A 20,600-nucleotide genomic window follows, 5' to 3' on the forward strand; every position below is an offset into this window, starting at 1 on the left:
CAGTTAATTTTAAAAAAATTAGATTCGATTTTGATTTTAATTAATTCAATTTGATTTTAATCAAATATTCAATTCTAATAGTATTGGATAATCAAAATCCCGAACCAATTTGAGCCATTTTGGAGCTTTATTTACTCCATAAGAAAATTACTAGGGTATTAGACGGTGCTGATCGTGTGAACTCTTGTCGTGTTGATCGGGCATAGATGTACAGTATTGGACGGTGTTGATCGTGTGGCCTCTCGATTCTAATTAACCCGGTAACGATCGATCTGATGTATAAAAATTTTTCATCAATTATTAGAGTAAATTAGAAAGCATAAATAATACGGCACTTCCAGTCGGATAAAATTAATCTGCAGTGTATAACAAAACAAACAATGATTAGTGTCGGTTAAGATGAAACTCAACAGAACAGTTAAACCTTTCGATGATCAAAGTGAAGGTCGACAGAATAGTTAAACCTTTAGATGGTTACTGGAGCAATGTGATGGAGGATAAGACACTGGAGCAACTTACAAGTGGCACTGAATTGAAGGACAATACAGAGAAGCATTTTACAATACAACTATGGAATTTACAATGGATATCACAGTACAGAGAAGCATTTTAGTATGAAATAAGAAATATGTGTTTAACTTGAATTCAGTTTATGAAACCAGACTTAAATATCAAGACAATCTGTTTTTTAAGTGTTATTTTACTTGGCCAACTCCAGTGCAACTGAAAATTGATGAACAAGATACGACAAAAACTGAGTGAGCTCTATGTAGAACAAATGTGCAAGTGATATTTCAGGAGAAAACAATCATATAAGCCTATGCCACTGGCTTTTTGTCAATTGTAAGCTCGAAAGATTGACAATGGTTTTAGTAACAGAATGATTGCTGTCAAAAAAAAAAGGAAAAAAAAAACAAGAAGATTGCTGTCGAAAAGGAAATGGTAGTCTTGCCGGATACAGACTGTAGGCCGCAACAAGCAAAAGGCTATGTAAAAACATCAAAGCTTAGGCTATGATGAAAGAAGCCCAAACAGCTCCATGATATTATTATTCATGCGTTGTGTAGATCCATACAGACGCGCTGTGTTGATCCATGCACATCCATTTCATCCTGTGTGGTGGACTCGGCCTCCTCTGTGTCTACTGGCAGAGGGTTGGACACCAAAAATTGCCCCCAGAACTCACTGAATGCCAGGAAGCTTCTCCTCATCATTGTATGTGTTAATGTCAGCTTCTGCTGATAAATAATCCATCTCGAAAGGCTCAATCTCTTGAAAGGATGAGACATTCTGGTTAGCACACAAGTCCCGTGACTTGCCCGAGACATTCTGGTTAGCACACAAGTCCAGTGACTTGCCCCCTTCCAAATTCTCAACAGAGATTTCAATATCATCAGCTACAGGAACTATTCCAAGTGATTCAGAAAACTCTTGGGTGTTAATATCAACTGGAGACACAGCAATCTTCTCTGGAACCATGGTAACTACTACAGCAGACTGATCAGATTCAGCTGAGAGCGCAGGAAGAAATGAAACAACAGAATTTGAAGGGATCTGTGATTGAGTAACACCAGAATTCTGACTTGATGTTCTTTCAAATACTTCAGATGAAGTTTGGGAGTTCTCTAGTTGAACATTATTTGAAATTTCTGAAGATTCAAGCCTTGGAGATGCATTCATCTTTGCGATTTGACTTGGCAACGCTTTAGCTTCTCCATTGATCAATGGTTGGAACTCTACTATTTGACCTTCAAGCATCTCATCATGAGCAGTGCCTTGGTGTTCTGGCAATCTTCTTTTTTGTGAACTCCAGTAATGCATCTGTTGCTATCATTTTGCTGCACAAACTGTGCAAAGAATCCAGGGCTTTGCATGGCTTTCGTCATGAATGCCATCGTCTGTTGTTGTCGTTGTTCCATTCCTTGAATGTGTTTCGTCAATGACTGTAATTGATTATCTGTAGTTTGCTGATGTTGGCGCAACCTAATAAGTTCTTGCATGAGTACATTTTTAACCCTCTTTAGCTTCTCAACCCCTTCTTCCAACCCAAACTTACCCACCTCGACACAAGTAGGAACTGGAGCATTCAGTGACGGTGCCTGCTCTACTGGGTTTCGCCGGTACACCTGAGAGGGTTTCCTCCTGTTGACAGTTTTCAGCAGGTGCTTTTGGCCTCTTAAAAATCCTTCATTTGCAAACTCCCAACGATCAGGATCAACTTTCCTAAAACCCTGTTGAACATCATCAGGAACATATCAAAATAGCCGCAAGTAACCAAAATTAGAAGGAAAAAAGAAACCACATATTAGCAAAGGAAAACAAACTTAAAAAGACATTTAGCCCTCAACAATTCCTGACTTTAAATTTTAGATTAAAACAAACAACTTTGTGCGATAACTCCGCATGCACAGGCAGTGCATAGAAGTATTTGATGTGCATTAGTTTTTCAGACACTTCCAAGATTAGAGTCTTCTAGATTTTAATTTTTTTTTATTTATTTCAATAAACATAGATAAACAATTAATTTTTTATCTGTTCTACATATTTTGGAGCAAAAGTGTAGATTTGGATTTAATTTTTATTTATATTAATAAATATAGTTCAGTCAATAATTCATTATATCGTTCATCCTGAGATCAAAGCCCATGAATTGTAAAGTCAAATGTAGTTATGTATGTCATGAATTAATTTATTACTTGGATTCTCTTCAATGTATTCTCCTCCTCTTTTGTCTCTTGTAGCAAACATCCATAGCTGAGGCATATAATCATGTATTGCATCAAATGATATCCATCATACTTTTCTTCAATATGATGAAGTGTGAGAAAGACATGAGATTCACTGGGTACGCGCCCATTTCATGAGATTTACTAACTGAAGCACACAAATTCCGTATTCCACAAAACCCCTACTTACACCTCATCCACACCCTATTCATTATAAGTTCCGCTTGCTCTAATTTCCCTCATCCTAATGAATGTCATAGCCTCGACCCACTGTGATCCAATTATCCACTTTTATAGATTAAAATTCTTATTTATTTTAATAAAAATAAATGAGCCAGCTAAGCAGTGTTATTTTCCCTCATTATCTTAGTATGAAAGCTTTTGATGTAGATTCTTCTTAATTTAATATTTTATCTATTCTATTATAATAAAGACAGAATTAGTCTATTAGCTTGAGACACAATCCTGTGCCACTAAGTTAGTCCTATTTCATAGGGACCTTTTTCATCTCCCCACTCATTTGTGTTGAAGTCTGAGCTTTTCTTATTTCTTGCACATTCACCAAATCCTATTTGAGCACTTGATTCATCCCAATTTAGACAAAGGAAAAAGAGTCCTTTAAACTTATAGTGGGTCTTGTATACAACAACATCAGCATCATAGGGAAGATCAGTTATCTTAATTCACTTTCAGCAAATGCCCTAATTTCTTGTTTCATCAATTTGCCAGTGACTCCAAGTTTAGATATCTCTCTTGTATCTATGCATAAGATTTTATTTCAAGTTTAGAAGACACAGAATCGTAAATTCTTTTTCCTACATGTGACAATAATACTATCTCATTAATTTATATATTGTACCTGAGGCAATCAAGACAAGCATATTCATCGAGCCACCAAGGAAGAACAAATATATATACACGGCATCTTGAAGTTACCTGATGCACAAATTATAAACTTAAGGATCAAGAGCACATTCCCAAGGTTATAACTACACAAACTGCTCCAACAGTAGTAATTTTAATTATGGCTGTGATGGAACATTCCTTCTCAATTGTTGAGGGGTAGTGGTTATGGAGTTGAAGGATATGAAATTATGGAATGCTATAGCATCGACATACTACTGTCTACCAAGTGTCTACCGTGTAGCAAAAATTACAAAAGAAAAATCGAAAAGATGGTATAAAAATGTAAATGTAAAGTCACCACAGCAATATGAATGTCAATATTCCTATCTCTTAGCTCATCCAAAGTATGCATAAGGTGTTATCACCTTTCATTGCTGAACTTGATTATCATCGATCCATAAGGTAGCCAATATCACCAAAAAAAACAATCCCCTAGCACCATCACGTGATTGGCATACACATTGCAAGGTTAAAATCATTGAAAGGGAAAAAAACTACACTTGGCATCAAACAGAGATTGTGAGGAAGTGAAGCTTAGACAATCTTCAAAATTTGTAAAGGAAGACAAACAACTTGATTTCCTTTCTTCTCCACTCTTCCTTATTCATGGTAGTGGGTAGGTATTAACTTGTTTTTTAATACCCAAAACTCAACTCTGACCAAAAGTTGCATTGGTTCTTCCTATTCTCACTAAACCATATCAGAATATGATAAATGAGCACTCAAACCCTTGGGAAACCAACTTGAATGTGCATAATAGTAGAAAACCACAAATTTAAGCAAAGGCAAACTTGATTTGTCTATACAATCATTTCTTGATCCCAACCTGAACTTGATTATAAAGTTTTCTCACTAGTATGATATGATCAATTACAAATATGTTTTATTCTAGAAAGGACCAGAAATTCCTTGTGCATTTAAGATCAAATTAAGAGAGTTAGGTCAGTGAAAATATCGTATAAAGTACTAGCCATTTTCAACCATTCTCTTCCACTCATTTTTGTTTTTCCTCCAGCCATTGTGGCTATCTAGAACTGGTAAGGAAAAGAACAGAAGAGTACTAAATGAGGCGACAATGATAAGAATGGCCATCATCCCATAAACTGGAGCAACTTAGGGGGAAGGAGAAGAAAAAACAGGGGGCAGAGGAGATAATAAAGGAATTAAATGGCTAATGTAAACCACCTTGGAATTTAAACAACACATAGTAGTAGCAAATTCTAGTTGGAAATTACTGGAAGTACAAGGCCAAGTGTGTGTTTGATAAATTATAAATTTGATTTTAGTATTATGAATGCTTTTATAATTTACTAGGCATACTTGCTTAAGCTACATTCACAATTATTACCGATGGAGAAATTTGTCCATGGTTCACTCAAGTGTGGAAAATTGTGCATCACCTATCACCAATGAGCTTGAAATTGATATTTGCAAGCAGCTCAATTTTGCATATTAAGTTGATCATATTCATGTCATACAGGTGTAGCAACAACCTAGAACTTATTTCTTAGTGTACATAGAAACAAGCTAAACCCCCATTTTGGTGAAGGTAAGTTTTGGTCCAGTTGCTTCATAACAACTTCCAAGTCCTTTTACCAACTTGGCCAGTGGCAGCCTAAACTCAATATATATGTTGATTCAAAAGTGGACTTACCTTTATCAATCTTTGAAATCTGCCATTCTGTTGTAGTAAATACATTGCTTTTTTCAAGCGATCATATGAGCGATGTTATAAAGCATATTAGCCTTGCAAGATCATCGAGTTGTACATATTGCATAGACCAGAACCTTTTAAAGCTAATTATTTATCCCAGGAATCATGACTTCTGGGAATCAAGTGCTGTACCAGATTTTCAGTTAAAAGAACAACCAAATGGATTGCAGATGAGGATATTACACAGGATTTCTTTTAAATAGAATTCAAGATTGAACGCGGATGAGAAACCCAAACAAAATTTCGTCTAAATGACACTAACTTGAATGAAACAGTGATCTCTAATCATCACCTAGTCAATCACTACTCCATGGTAGAAATCAGATCTTTTTTTCTAATTTTATGCATTTCTCGAAGAAGTTGTTGATTGTACCAAAATAGAACCCAGAGAATTATAAATTAACTTAATTAGTGCGTAACCCTCCAGTATGGCGTACATTCTTTCCTTCTACTTACAGATTATGCGAACCCGTACTCTTATCATTCATCGGCATGAGTATAACATCATTCAACAAAAAGTAGATAATGTGAAGAAACGAAGTAGAGGCTGGAGACATTACATAGGAATTGAGCTGCCGAACAAAGCTACAGAAGTTATTGTGCTGGAAGAACTTGGGAAGGAGATCCCTCGCGAACTCTGACAGGTTCCAGACAATGAAGCTGTTATTTTCGGGCCCCCAGGACACAATCGCGTCGGTCGCCGGGTCATCCACAATGTAATAAGTCTTGATGAGGAAAGGGGCGGGCGAATTCCAGTTCAATCCGGGGATCGCCTCCGCCACCGCCTCCTTCTCCATCGCCTTCTGCCGACCACCTCTTCTCCCTCCGCTGCCATCCTCCTTCCCTCCTCTCACCATCGCGCCTCCGTTAAAAGGGCTTCATCTCGCAAGACGCCGAAAGCCATCGTTAAAAGGGCTTTATCTCGCTTGCTGTACGCTTCTGCGCTCTCCGAACGACCTGCCGACCGGCGCACCGCATCGCATGCAATGCGAGAAATCGAATCTGATCCTCTCCAACACAGCTTCCGTTTTCAAAATTAAAAACTCGTCTAAGGCTCGGACAACTGCCACACGTCGGCACATCTGTACGCGTGATGGCTCCGACGAGGGAATAATACGAAGCTAATTACGCCATTCCTTTGTAGAGGATCCGCCACCCGTTTTTCTTATAAAAAAATTATATGCGAATTCGAATGACAGCGTCGGGTTTTCTCCTCCGCGTGAGATAATTTTATATTTTGAATCGTACAAGAATATCTGAAACAAATTAATAATATTTTTAAATCATAGTGTTTAGGTTGATTATTGAATTAAAGTATGTGTTTATATATTTATTAAAATTAGAAGCACATATTAAATTTATTAAACATCATATACAATTGCACCTATGTTGTATAAAATAACAAAGTATTTAAATAGAGATCTCTTGATGTTGAGCATTTTTAAGAATACTTATTTAAAAATATAAAACAAAGGGTAAAATTTATGACAAGGTAAACTATGTGTTGAATTATATTTATATTTTCAAAATTATTATTTAAAGAATTTTTTTAGTTACATTTTATATGCTATACCTTCGATCCTTTATATAAATTAAAATAAAATAAAATTACAATGAATAATTTTACATTTTTAAAATTTTTATAATAATCATTTTTGCAAAGATATGTGCCCCTTATTTTTAAAATCACCCTATTAGATTTTTTTATTAAAAGGACATGGGATGGCAATTAGACCCGGACCCGATGGGGAATCCGTTCCCCGAATCCATTTTGATCGGGGAATCCCCGAATCCGAGAAAGTGGGGATGGGGATGGGGAATCCCCGAATCTCGAAAAACGGGGATGGGTCGGGGATGGTATTCCAAATATTCCCCGTCCCCATCCCCGAACCCGACTCATCTTATAGTTAACTCTTTTTATTTTTTTTCTTTTGTAGGATAAGTGGTGTCAAAATTTTGAAAAATTGAAGAATGGAAGAACTTCAAACTTATTGTATCGATTATGCATTAGTTGGATATTGTTTTAGAGATAATGTTTTGTTTTAGAGTTTAATATTTGGTTTTATAATGTTATTTTGTAAGGATTTTATAATATATATATATATATATTTAAATTAATATTTAAAAAAAATAAGACGGGGATGGGGATGGGTATGGATATGGGGATACCCATGAAAATATCCGCGGGAAAAACCAACTCCGAAATCCGCGGGGATCCCCGAAACCCGCTGGATATCCGAAACCCGACGGGGATGGGGATGATATTTAAATTATGATACCCGACGGGGATGGGGACGGGGATGATATATGGGTTTGGGTTTCGGGGACGGGGATGGAGAAGGCTTCCCCGCGAACCCTCGAACCCGTTGCCATACCTAATCCCATGCATAATTATTCAACTTCTCTATATTATATTAATTATATTATTATCTTTCTCCTATATTTTTTTGTCTAAATCTCGAATTGGAGATATAATGTAGTAGCTAAGGAATTTTTATCTGGAGTTGAATCACGAAATGAATAATATATTAAATTGAAGCTCATTCAAATATTTATATTTGTTACCAGGTATAACCCATAATGATCTAATCTTAGGTTCAGAAAATATTGTTAAAAGTTTTTTCAGAGACTACAAAAAATCTCGTAGTCGTCTTTATTTAATGTTATTTTACATATTATAGCATCTACAGTTTCGTAACTATTACAATTATAAAGTACTATAACTATTGTAATTGTAATGATTATAAAATCGTATCTGTTACAATATTTATATATTACAATTTTATAATTGCTATAACGCGTTTAATCAATTACAAATTTAAGCAAGAGATATAGAAACTAAAGGCGAAAGACTGAAGAATCATCGATAGGGATAGAATTATATAATAAAAAATAAAAATTAAAGGATAGATGATAAAATTCATCAAGATTAAAAAGTGATATAAGATTCAATGTGCAATATGTAATCCTCAAATTTAAGATTGAAGATTCAACTATTTTAGATTTAACTAGCAAATTTAAATACATTTTTGAAGCCCAAGCTCAATTGATTTTGTTGCAAATTTCGAGATTTAAAAATGAATTTCAAGTAAACGATTAGAGGTCGAATCGAGAAACAAATATTAAGATTCAATAAAATTCATTAAATTTGAACATGAAATTTAAACGATTCGAAATTTTAGATGAAAATTATGGATTCATGATGATTCGATAATGAAATTTCAGTTTAAATCGAAGATTGATATTTAATAAAAATAATATTAATAGAGGATAATTATATGTGAGAATGAGATATCTCACTATCTATGCTTTAGGCACAAATCTTCTTTTGTTCCTGGAGGTATCTCCATGCTTTGTTGCTGTCTTCCAGTATCTCCTCTGAAGAACAACCAAGTAAAATTATGAAAGGCAGAAAGAAGCATGCGTGCCCGTGGACGTACGCCGCCCATGACTCGTGCCTTGCCAGATACTTCAGGCGGCGGGATCTGAAAGCAATTTCAACAGCAATAACTCTCCATCACATGAAAGCTCTGGAGATCGAAATTTAAGTTAAAATTGCAGCTAGGGGAAAAGGCAACCAACAACAGCTTGCAGTTTGTGACTGCGTTGAAAGTTTTGTCGAATGAGTCCTAGCTCTGCCATGAATGCTGCGTGCCCTTGCAATCTGATTTCTTCATCGACAGTGAGGCCACGAGGAGGCTAAAAGAGTTTCGCCCACCCTCCGCCCTCGCTCGCAATCTTCGGCTGCTCACACAACAAAAAAAACCTGATTTAGAGACGGAATATTTCCGTCTCTATTCCGTCGCTAAGTCAGGTTAGCGACGGAATCGAGACGGAAGTAACCCGTCGCGTAAAAATGGGTCGTTGACGTCAGCTTAGCGACGGAATTTATTTTCCGTCGCTAGAATTAGCGACGACTTATTAAAAATCCGTCTCTAAAGTTTGCGACGGCTAAAAATTATCGTCGCTATATTTTAGAGACGGAATATTAAATTTCCGTCTCTAAATTTAGAGACGGAATTTTAAATTTCCGTCTCTAATATCAATTTTTCGGCGAAAGGCATTCTGGTCATCAGGTTACTTAGAGACGGATTTTTTTTATTTTCCGTCGCTAACTAGAGACGGATATAAAAATCCGTCGCTAACTAGAGACGGTTTTTTAAATATCCGTCGCTAACTAGAGACGGATTTTTAAAAATCCGTCTCTAGATAGAGACGGATTTTTAAAAATCCGTCGCTAGATTTTATTAATTTTTTAATACATTTTTTCTGTATCACATTTCCAGTAAGCACTGCAATTGTCCCTGTTTACATATCATAATTCAAATTACACAATAAGCACTGCATAACAAAATACTATTTAAAAATTTCATTAATACATAATAAAATCCGTCACATATCAAAATACAATTCATAACAAAATAAAACATCACACATGTCTACAGATTTGTAAGTGTCTAAGTCATCACATCTTGAGTACAATACATATACTATCCATCAGAAAAACAAACAAAGCAGGTTTAACTGTGATAATGAAACCATTCTTGCAATGACGAGATCACCAAAAACTTGAGGATTTTGCTCTTGAGATTAAGGCAGCAACTTGACGAATCGAACCTGCAGTTGTAAAAGATTGAACCTGAGTTATTATTGTCAAATAATGAAAGAGATATGACAATTATACGGAAATCTAGATCACAACTAAAACATATATCCTTGCCTTTAACTCAAGCCAAGTAAAACAAATAAGACAAGCAATGGTTTTCAATGAAAAGAAGAATGGTTTTCAATGAAAAGACATGCAAGTTCTGGGGAAATTTTAGTAGGAACTAAGAAGTATAAAGCTTAGTGTATAAGAATTTAAACTTTTCTGGAAGCAGTAGGATGTAATATTGTCTATTAGTTCCACGGATATTAAAACAACTGAGGATGTAACATCACAATTCAATTTAAATGATGGCATACCATGATAGACCATCTATATAATTCTTTCCTTGCAATACAAATGCATATCACAGAAATTTCTCTAAAGCAAGTGTGCATTATTATCTTGTAATTGTAAGACTGTCACAAGCACGTGGTTGCATATCTCATATCATATATGCAGAGTATGGCACAGCAGATGAGCAGAATGTGAGGAAACGACATAGGATCAGCTAGGTTCCATATTTTTCGTACATGCGTACCAAATTTAGGATACTTGTCCCCTGGAAATCAATAGATTGTGCCAGACTTCCAGGCTTTCAGCTTATGATAACTCTAACAGCAATAAGCAACTTATTCCTAGTTTGGATGTATAAGTAATATATTCAGAAGCCTAACACTTTCCAGTTATCATTGCTTTCCCAAGTACAGACAAACATTAAGAAAGAAGAGCATCCAGCAAAAAAATTACAGTATTAAGCAAAAAAGGAGCATCAGATTAATTACCATAGTCGTCTAGGGAAACAAATCACGGTGGGGAAACAAATCCCTAATAGCACTGAAGTAAGGATCATTCATAGGATCATACAAATTTGTGGGGGATAGATTGCTCCCGCCTCCATTTCTATAAATTTACTATCAAATAAGACAGCATTCTTTTCTAGTAAGATTTGCTAGAATCAACCTTTCAAGCAACAAGAATTAATAAAATGCAGAATGTCTGAATCCTTTGCAGTAAACTTCACTGTAACAAGATTTTCGAAGGAAAACATGAAAGTGCAGTGGATAAATAATACAATGATATAAAGTTACGTAAAAAATTCTACTTACCTTACAGGCAACTACTGATCAGGGGCATTAGGATCCTGAGTTTCATCGTTTATGAAGTCTGCGAACGATTGAGTCATCGATTGAATCAACTAAGCAAAAAAGGAAAACTATGTATTACAAAAAATTCAACTTCTGGTACAATCATCGAATCATGCTGCTTAATATGAGAAAAGCTATTGGTGCAATCATGGTATCATAGAAAGCTTTTGGTTCTCATGAAATTGCAGTCCGTCTAAAATGCACAGATTACTCATTAGCAACTAGATTACCCATTAGCAACTGAACAGAGATACAAACATCAGCGGGAGGAAGCCTTACAAGGTGGGAAGATCTGTTGACGGAAGAGGAGTTCGTCGGAGAAGATCTGTTCGCGGGAGCTCAGTTGGACGGAGAACGCGCGGAGCTCTTGGCGTCGCAGAACGGAGAGAGAGGCCGCCGGGAGGAGAGTTCGCTGGAGGAGGAGAGGCCGCCGGGAGGACAGTTCGCCGGAGAGGAAGAGGACGCCGGGAAAATGATTTCGCAGCGAGAGAGAGGAGAGGGAGAGAATCGCGCAGGAGGAGAAGAGAGGGAGAGAATCGCGAGAGAGAGCAGATCTGTTCGCGCAGGAGGAAAAAAAATGCGGCGGCGAAACCCTAATACTATCTACCTAGCGACGGAATTTAAAATTTTCCGTCTCTAGGTACCGACGGAATTTTAATTCCGTCTCTAGGTAGAGACGGAAAATAAAATTCCGTCGCTACATTTTAATTGCTGACAATATATAATATTTACATATCGAGGCTTTAGCGACGGAAAAATAATTCCGTCTATTCCGTCTCTATTTAGAGACGGAATATTATATTTCCGTCGCTAGAGAGACGGAATTAGAGACGGAATTATTTTTCCGTCGCTAAAGCCTCGATTAGCGACGGACACAAAAAATCCGTCTCTATATGTAGCGACGGAATATATTTCCGTCGCTAATTCCGTCTCTATTCACTGGTTTTTTTGTGGTGTCAAGCTCAACTGCCGTTTTCTCTTCGGCATTCATTTGTTTTAATCACGATCGATCATTACTTCTAGCTGAAGCCGAATTCTCATGTTCGCCAGCGATCTAGTAATGCGTTTGGCTTTGACATTGTTGACAATTTCTGAAGAGAAGAGAGCACTGACTTCCAATCTCCAACACGGCGTGAGACTTACGGCGCGCGAGTTGGCGAATGGTCCATGCATGAACTGTAAAATGGATTCATATGTCGAACTGTTAAATGATATAAAATCAAAACGATTGTTTCACAAAAATCACACTTATTCACTTTAAAGTTTATACGAGTACATGGCTCGAAGGCAAAGTGACTGATGACGACAATCATAATTTATAAACAGCATATTCGACGTGTGAATCGACTCATGCAAACTGTGTTGCTGACACGGCCGGTTTCTTGACGTTTGAGATTCTTGTGCCTGTCTCTAGACAGAAAACAAAGATTTTGGCAAACCGATCAAAATTAAACAACAAATTAAATTAATAGAGATCGCAGAATAAATATAACCGGTCCATAGCATCTCTGTGCTAGCTCATGCATGCCATGCACGTCCCAAACAGGGGACAACTTCATTGACCAACGAGGAAGCAGAGATAGGAAGAAAAGGAGCAGTAATGGACATCACCCGCTGTTTAGCTTAGCCAATCAAGGAACCTCGCGTGCAGTGTTCAATTTCAGTTTGAACTAATTAATTAAGGAATTCTTTAGAATGACGCCGTTTAAGTGAGTGTCATGACAACCAAAGAAACATCTCATCATCGAAAATTAAGTCGCCAATTTATTATTGAGCAGATTTAGTAAACTCGAGCCAGTTGAATTGATCACATTTTTTGTTTCAAAACTTGGGTCAAGATGGTTGTTTAAGCGCAGTAAATGTAATGGCAACCCAACCCAACCCATCCATTCCTCATGTCTCCATCTCAAGTCTATATGATTAGCTACCTTAATGCACCACCACCTCCTTCTCCGTTCTCCTCCTCCTCCTCATTCTCATTCTTCAAAAGAAAACCAGTATCTGCCGAAGCAATTAATCTTACGTCTTCAAGATGAAGAATGGCCACAGGGAAGAAGAGGACGAAGAAGGCAAAGCCAGCAGCAGCGGCGGCAAGGACAGCAACAACAACATTAAGGAGACCAAGAAGGTGCCGTTCCTGAAGCTCTTCTCCTTCGCCGACAGCTGGGACTACGTGCTCATGGCCTTCGGCTCCCTCGGCGCCTGCGTCCACGGCGCCTCCGTCCCCGTCTTCTTCATCTTCTTCGGCAAACTCATCAACATCATCGGTCTCGCCGTTCTCTTCCCCGCCTCCGTCTCCCATCGCGTCGCCATGGTCATTAATTACTTAAACAACCACACACATCGCCTGTTTATCGATTCTCTCCATTCTAATGAACTGCTAAATTCCTCTGCATGCAGTACTCGTTGGACTTCGTGTATCTGGGCGTCGTGATATTGTTCTCTTCGTGGGCAGGTAATTACTTCAGTTCAAGCTTCCATGCATGTGTTAATTAGTTTTCAGTAGCTAGCCTAATGGCCGGCGACGCAGAGGTGGCGTGTTGGATGCACACCGGCGAGAGACAGGCCGCGAAGATAAGGCTGGCTTATCTCCGGTCCATGCTGGAGCAAGACATTTCTTTGTTCGACACGGAGGCGTCCACCGGCGAAGTCATTGCCGCCATCACCGGCGACATCATCGTCGTGCAGGATGCCATCTCTGAGAAGGTACGTACGTAATTAAGTTACTTTCTCGCAATCAATAGACAACCAATAAAAGAGAGTAGTTGAAAGTTGGAGGTGGCGTTGGAGGTCAATCAATGCCCTCGTTCGTCGAATAAATGCTCTGTTTTTTGTTTCTCATGTGCGTAATTATTAAAATCTCCTTTTTTGTGAAACTATTCACACCATATTCCACCTAGCTCCCTCCTCGATAGCAGAAACTTGAGGTACAGAAGAACATCCTTTCACTTTCAGAAAAACAACGATGATAATAACAATAATAATTACGAAAGCAGACCAATAGGAAGAAAATTACAACACAATTCTGTTGTTATTTTCCATTGATGTCCACGCGCTGTGCCTTTAGGATCACAGAAACCGGTCCTTGTTAAATGGAGTCGGAGATCGAAGATGGTCCGACCGGAAACAGACCGAGTTGGCACGGGCCGGTTAAATGGCGAGGTACAATGAGAGGGTGAGGAGGTGAGCGTTGGTGTTTGAATTAAATTGCATCACAGAAAAAGGGGGGAGGGTTTTAATTTTGTGGGTCCCGCTGGAACAAGGCAGTCTACTTCGACGTTGGGTCGCATTATTTATTGCTCGCCCATTTAATTACCACCGCCACCGCCCACTATCATGGGCCACTCAGAGACTTTTCCGGACCCTGAACCTTCTCGTGATTCGAAGGCATCGCCCCGTGGTCTAAATTGACTGGTCAATGTAGTTTTGTGCTGGGCTCAATCTACAGGCAACTCGTGGACTCGAGATTAGATTTGGCATGGCCCACAGGTCATATCCAACCTGTTATTTATAAATATTAAATCTAATAGTGTTCATTATAAATCATTTTTAAAAAATGGTTCCAACTTTAATTAGGGTTGCCCTGACCTAACCCATTCTCAGTCTAGACAGTCACTATGATCGATGATTTTATTTATTATTGATCTCTTTTTTCTCAGATCTACCAAACTTTTCCTTTTTGAGTAATTTAAATCACAAAATATTTTTTAATTTATATTAGCATGCCAATTTTATTTGAACTTGTTTATTTGGAAGAACTTCTAACTCTGAAATAAGTAAATGAATGAATAAAATTAAATTAAATTAAGCTTGGATAAAGTAGAAAGACTATGGAATAGATAAAGTTTAATTTATAACTTTTCAGGACAATTGATTGAACCTATTTCTTAAAAGGACAAATAAATTTAATTTAATTGAACAAAAAAATATGAGATTAAAATTTTAAAATAAAATAATAAATCAAAAACTCTAGTTAGAGGAAAAAATAATTACCTTTTACGTCTAATATTACCAGAAGCTGAACTAATTTCTTTGTAGATTTGCTCTCTTTTTTTTCCTACTTGTTACCCTTTTGTACATTTGTCGATCTCTTATACCTCACACTTGCACTGGAGTGTGACAACTGAGATGCCTTATTCTCAGCTGCCCTATTTAATTTCTTGTAAAGTAAACCAAGTTTGATTGTGCGATTCCTTTTGTTTTAGATTTTGATTAAAGTATGGCATGAACTGCAAAGCAGGTTGGGAACATGATGCACTATATCAGCAGATTCATCGCCGGTTTCGCAATTGGTTTTGCCACCGTCTGGCAGATCAGTCTCGTCACACTGTCCATAGTGCCACTGATAGCCATTGCCGGTGGAATCTACGCATACATCGCCACTGGTCTCATTGCTCGAGTAAGGAAATCGTATGTCAAGGCTGGAGAAATAGCTGAGGAGGTATCGATCATTGTCCCTGTTTATTCATTAATGCAGCTTGTCCTTGCCCTTTGTTTGGTTACTGAAATGAAAAGTTCACGAAGCTTTGTTTAATTAGTCGAGTGCTTTTGATGATGCAGGTGATTGGTAATGTGCGAACAGTGCAGGCATTTGTAGGGGAGGAGAAGGCTGTTAAGTTGTATAGAAGTGCATTGATCCATACTTACAAGTACGGGAGGAAGGGTGGGTTGGCTAAGGGACTTGGCCTTGGTTCCATGCACTTCGTTCTCTTGCTCTCCTGGGCTTTGCTAGTGTGGTTCACTAGTATTGTCGTCCATAAGAACATAACAAATGGAGGAGAATCCTTCACCACCATGCTCAATGTCGTTATTGCCGGACTGTAAGTTTCTTTTAGCTATTCAGAGTGATAATTTTCTTTGTTGTTGCATAACTGATATGCCAAGAGAATAAGGGACGAACTCCCTTAATATTCTCACATAGTTGAGTAATGCCTTGGCATTCAAGTGTAGTAACTACACGAGGTTACGTTGTCATATTTCTTTGACAGATCTTTAGGCCTGGCAGCACCCAATATTTCCACATTTTTGAGAGCTAGGACTGCTGCATACTCCATTTTTGAGATGATCGAGAGAAACACAGTCAACAAAGCAAGCGCGAAGACAGGGCGCAAGCTTCACAGCGTGAACGGGCACATCAAGTTTGTGAATGTTCAGTTTAGTTATCCATCACGTCCTGATGTTCTCATCTTCAGCAGACTTAATCTAGACATACCATCTGGGAAGATTGTTGCACTAGTTGGTGGGAGTGGTTCAGGAAAGAGCACAGTAATTTCATTGATCGAGCGGTTCTATGAGCCCCTCGCTGGGGAAATCTTGTTGGATGGGCATAACATCAAGGATTTAGATCTCAGGTGGCTCAGGCAGCAAATTGGATTGGTTAATCAGGAGCCTGCCCTTTTCGCAACCAGCATCCGAGAGAACATACTGTATGGAAAGGATGATGCTTCCCTCGACGAGATAACACATGCCGCAAAGCTTTCAGAGGCCATTAATTTCATCAACCAACTACCTGAACGATACGATACACAAGTGATCCTCTTTTTCACCTTTCTTTCTCTGAATCAATTGTTCAAGCTTATTGTATGATTACATCTTGATAAACTACTGTTCCAGGTCGGTGAGCGAGGGATCCAGTTGTCAGGCGGGCAGAAGCAGCGAATTGCAATATCGAGAGCTATTCTGAAGAACCCATCTATCCTTCTCCTCGACGAGGCCACAAGTGCACTTGATGCAGAATCTGAGAAGAGTGTACAGGAGGCTCTTGACAGGGTCATGATAGGCCGAACTACCATAGTTGTGGCTCACAGGCTTTCCACGATAAGGAATGCAGACATCATTGCCGTCGTGCAGGGTGGAAAGATCGTGGAGACTGGGACTCATGATCAACTCATACTTGAACCCAGCAGTGTCTATGCATCACTTATCAAGCTCCAAGAGTCAGCTTCCCAGCATCGACCATTGTTATCCGATGGCGCGACTATTGGACGTCCTCTAAGGTAAACATTAATTAATCATGTTTGATTTCCATTTTCTATAGGGCTACACTGATTTGTTGAATCTATCCAGTATGAAATATTCTAGAGAGCTATCTGGGGGACATGCAAGCTTTGGAACTAGCTTCAGATCTGATAAAGAATCTGTTAATCGTCATGGCCCGGAAGGAAATGATCCAACAAAAACAAAGGCTGTGTCTATGAAAAAAATGTACTCCATGGTTGGTCCTGATTGGATGTTTGGATTGTTTGGCACTATAGGCTGTTTTGTTGCTGGTGCCCAAATGCCGTTGTTTGCACTTGGAGTTACTCAAGCTCTTGTTTCCTACTACATGGGCTGGGAGGTCACACAAAGAGAAATTAAGAAGATTGCACTGTTGTTTTGTGGTGGAGCTGTTGTCACTGTATTTTTTCATGTTCTTGCGCACCTCAACTTTGGCATCATGGGTGAAAGGCTAACTCTTCGAGTGAGAGAGAGAATGTTTGGAGGTAGATTTCTTGCCCGGTATCTATTATTATTATTGATTGCCTTTTGTTGGTAGTTCTTTTTTGCATATTAGAGATGTATTTTGGTGAATAACACATGAATTGCAACTGTTTGACAGCAATACTAAGAAATGAGATTGGTTGGTTTGATGATGTGAGCAATACCAGTGCTATGTTGTCATCTCGGCTCGAGACAGATGCTACTCTGCTGCGAACCATAGTGGTGGATCGTTCAACCATACTCTTGCAGAATGTTGGAATGATAGTGACCTCATTGATCATTGCCTTCTTATTGAATTGGCGTGTGACTCTAGTGGTTTTAGCCACATATCCTTTGATGGTCAGTGGGCATATCAGTGAGGTACGCCATGTTCTTCACTTGCAGTCTGTACATGCTTTGTTAATTATGTAGTGTTGCTCCTCACTATTTCTCTTTCGCATGCTTATTGCAGAAGTTATTCATGAGTGGATATGGAGGAAATTTAAACAAGAGTTACCTCAAAGCGAACATGCTTGCTGCTGAGGCTGTGAGCAACATTCGCACGGTGGCTGCCTTCTGCTCGGAACAAAAAGTTATTGACCTCTATTTGAAAGAGCTAAAGGAGCCATCCAAAAGATCTTTCCGACGAGGGCAAACTGCCGGCATCTTCTATGGTGTTTCACAGTTCTTCCTGTTCGCCTCATATGGGCTTGCTCTATGGTAAGTTGGTAGCACACACACCTCACCAAACGATGGTGATTTTTGTGGATTTCAGTTCTTTGAACATGATCCTTGTGCCTGTCATACAGTAGGATTGTTGATCAAGAGCTTGTGTTGGTTCTTGATTCTTATCTATTCGCTTAATTCGCAGGTATGGGTCAGTCCTCATGGGCAAAGGGCTTGCCAGCTTCAAGTCGGTGATGAAATCATTCATGGTGCTCATAGTGACTGCATTAGCCATGGGAGAGACTTTGGCTCTGGCCCCAGACATCATTAAGGGGAATCAAATGGTAGCTTCTGTTTTTGAGTTGCTGGACAGAAGGACCGAGGTGCCATCAGACGTCGGAGAAGATGTGGGAAAGGTCGAAGGAACCATCGAAATGAAGGGAGTTCAATTCTGTTATCCTTCAAGGCCAGATGTCGTAATCTTCCGAGGGTTTGATCTGAGAGTTAAGGCTGGCAAGAGCATGGCACTGGTCGGGATGAGTGGATCAGGCAAGAGCACTGTGTTGGCTCTGATACTGCGATTCTACGACGCAACTGCAGGAAAAATTTTGATTGATGGTAATCTTTTCGTCTGAATTATCTATTTCCTTCCTTTTCGTCATCAGGTTCGAGATCGAATGCCCTGTATATTCTTTTGCAGGCAAAGATATCAAGAAACTTAAGCTGAAGGAGCTCAGGAAGCACATTGGCCTAGTTCAACAAGAACCCGTACTCTTCGCGACGACGATCCACGAGAACATCCTCTACGGTAAGGACGGCGCCACCGAAGCAGAGGTCATCGAGGCCGCGAAACTCGCGAACGCCCACGCCTTCATCAGTGCTCTCCCAGAAGGCTACTCGACCAAGGTCGGTGAGCGAGGAATCCAACTGTCCGGTGGCCAGAGGCAGCGCATTGCGATCGCCCGGGCCATCATAAAGAATCCGGCCATCTTGCTGCTCGACGAGGCCACGAGCGCGCTCGACGTCGAGTCGGAGCGCGTGGTCCAGCACGCGCTGGACCGAGTGATGAAGAGCCGCACCACGGTCATGGTGGCGCACAGGCTTTCCACCATCCGCAACGCCGATGTGATCTCGGTGCTGGAAGATGGCAAGATCATTGAGCAAGGGAGCCATTCCTCTCTGGTCGAGAAGAAGGATGGTGCATACTTCAAGCTGATTAGCTTGCAGCAGAAGCAGTAGCAGTGGCAGTAGCAGAAGCAGCGAAGCCAGCCAACGAGATGTTCAAACAAATTAAAGTAATAAAGTTTGTAGTGCAAGATTTAAATTTGATTGAGACGCAACGTTGTGAGCAGTGAGCTGCACAGCGAAGAACAGTGGCATTGCGCACCGAACCACAGCAAATATATGATCAGTGAGCGTGATTTAATTTGTGTCAAATACTATTGTCGATATAAAAGGATAACTGTAATCTGATATTAACATTTCGATGCGATTGTTATTTGGTGAAATAGATCATATTGATCATTATGTTCTCGTATTAACATTTCAGGGCATTTGTTATTTGGTAAAAGAGATCATATCATCATTATCCTTGCGTGATAAAGGCAGCACTTGGAGAGATGATTAAGATACCCTAATCGAGATCATGCATTTTTAGTTTACCAGGTCCACAAGTGTATAGCCAACTTACGATACCTTACTTACCTCCTTAGACTCATGGTTTTGGTATTTCATAATGAATCAGCCATTTTATCCGGTCCGAGATCAAGAGAGGAGATGACTAGGCAAAATATAGTCACAATCAAGTATTGAATACTAGTTAGATCAGTCTTCAAAAGAGTCAGACATCAATTCCCGAGTTAGGTGACAATAGTCGGACGTCAATTCCCGAGTCACGCGACAGGAGTCGTGCGTTAATTCTCGAGTCATACGCTAGGAGTCGAGCATCAATTCCCAACTACGGAGATCTTTGAATAGGAATATGAAACTTAAAAATAATGTTAGGATGATAGTCGAGTCGGAACTAGACTTGACCACTCTGACGTTTAAGTCAAGACTTTGAAGAGATTGAGAAAATGAGTGGTAAATAGAAAGTAGTAAACAAAATATATTGCTTATCTAAGTACTACAATTGGTTACCGTTAAATAGAATGTGAAAGAGTAGCCCTGATTCTCAAAAGGTACACATCTTCTTTTCTTCATTGAGAGGCACTTCTCTTGGGAGTTGGCACTTCAACAATTGTGTGTATTTGTGACGAACGTTTTAACAATTGCGGAGTTGAATCCGATGAATTGGCCAGACTACATTTGAATGTGATTCAAAAAGAATTGACCTG

General features: G+C 39.1%; 1 protein-coding gene, 1 long non-coding RNA gene and 1 pseudogene across 2 annotated transcripts; 1 reads left to right on the top strand and 2 right to left on the bottom strand.

The window, feature by feature from the left end:
- Positions 1 to 999: 999 nt before the first annotated feature.
- Positions 1,000 to 6,203, bottom strand: LOC141841754 (heat stress transcription factor A-1-like; annotated as a pseudogene).
- A 3,497-nt stretch (positions 6,204 to 9,700) lies between these two features.
- Positions 9,701 to 11,719, bottom strand: LOC141836954 (uncharacterized). The gene is made up of 3 exons (XR_012602519.1): positions 11,419 to 11,719; positions 11,101 to 11,189; positions 9,701 to 9,963 (listed from the first exon to the last, which is right to left on the bottom strand). It is a non-coding gene; the product is annotated as an uncharacterized LOC141836954 (long non-coding RNA).
- A 1,401-nt stretch (positions 11,720 to 13,120) lies between these two features.
- LOC141838978 (ABC transporter B family member 2-like) lies at positions 13,121 to 19,791 on the top strand. The gene is made up of 12 exons (XM_074726614.1): positions 13,121 to 13,453; positions 13,540 to 13,594; positions 13,670 to 13,845; positions 15,380 to 15,580; positions 15,700 to 15,959; positions 16,128 to 16,668; positions 16,753 to 17,135; positions 17,206 to 17,621; positions 17,738 to 17,979; positions 18,071 to 18,318; positions 18,470 to 18,882; positions 18,965 to 19,791. Exons 1-12 carry the CDS (start codon positions 13,172 to 13,174, stop codon positions 19,501 to 19,503), a joined length of 3,756 nt encoding a protein of 1,251 aa, XP_074582715.1. The 5' UTR covers positions 13,121 to 13,171; the 3' UTR covers positions 19,504 to 19,791.
- Positions 19,792 to 20,600: the final 809 nt, after the last annotated feature.

The sequence above is a fragment of the Curcuma longa genome, chromosome 11, assembly GCF_044706935.1.
Source record: "Curcuma longa cultivar G26 ecotype Majalengka, Jawa Barat chromosome 11, ITB_CL_G26_1.1, whole genome shotgun sequence".
In the NCBI taxonomy this organism is placed as follows: Eukaryota; Viridiplantae; Streptophyta; class Magnoliopsida; order Zingiberales; family Zingiberaceae; genus Curcuma; species Curcuma longa.

Coding starts and splice junctions, on each gene's coding strand:
- LOC141838978 (XM_074726614.1), top strand. CDS start 13,172: ATGAAGAATGGCCACAGGGAAGAAGAGGACGAAGAAGGCAAAGCCAGC. Junction 13,595..13,669: donor ATTGTTCTCTTCGTGGGCAG/GTAATTACTTCA, acceptor CCGGCGACGCAG/AGGTGGCGTGTTGGATGCAC. Junction 13,846..15,379: donor AGGATGCCATCTCTGAGAAG/GTACGTACGTAA, acceptor ACTGCAAAGCAG/GTTGGGAACATGATGCACTA.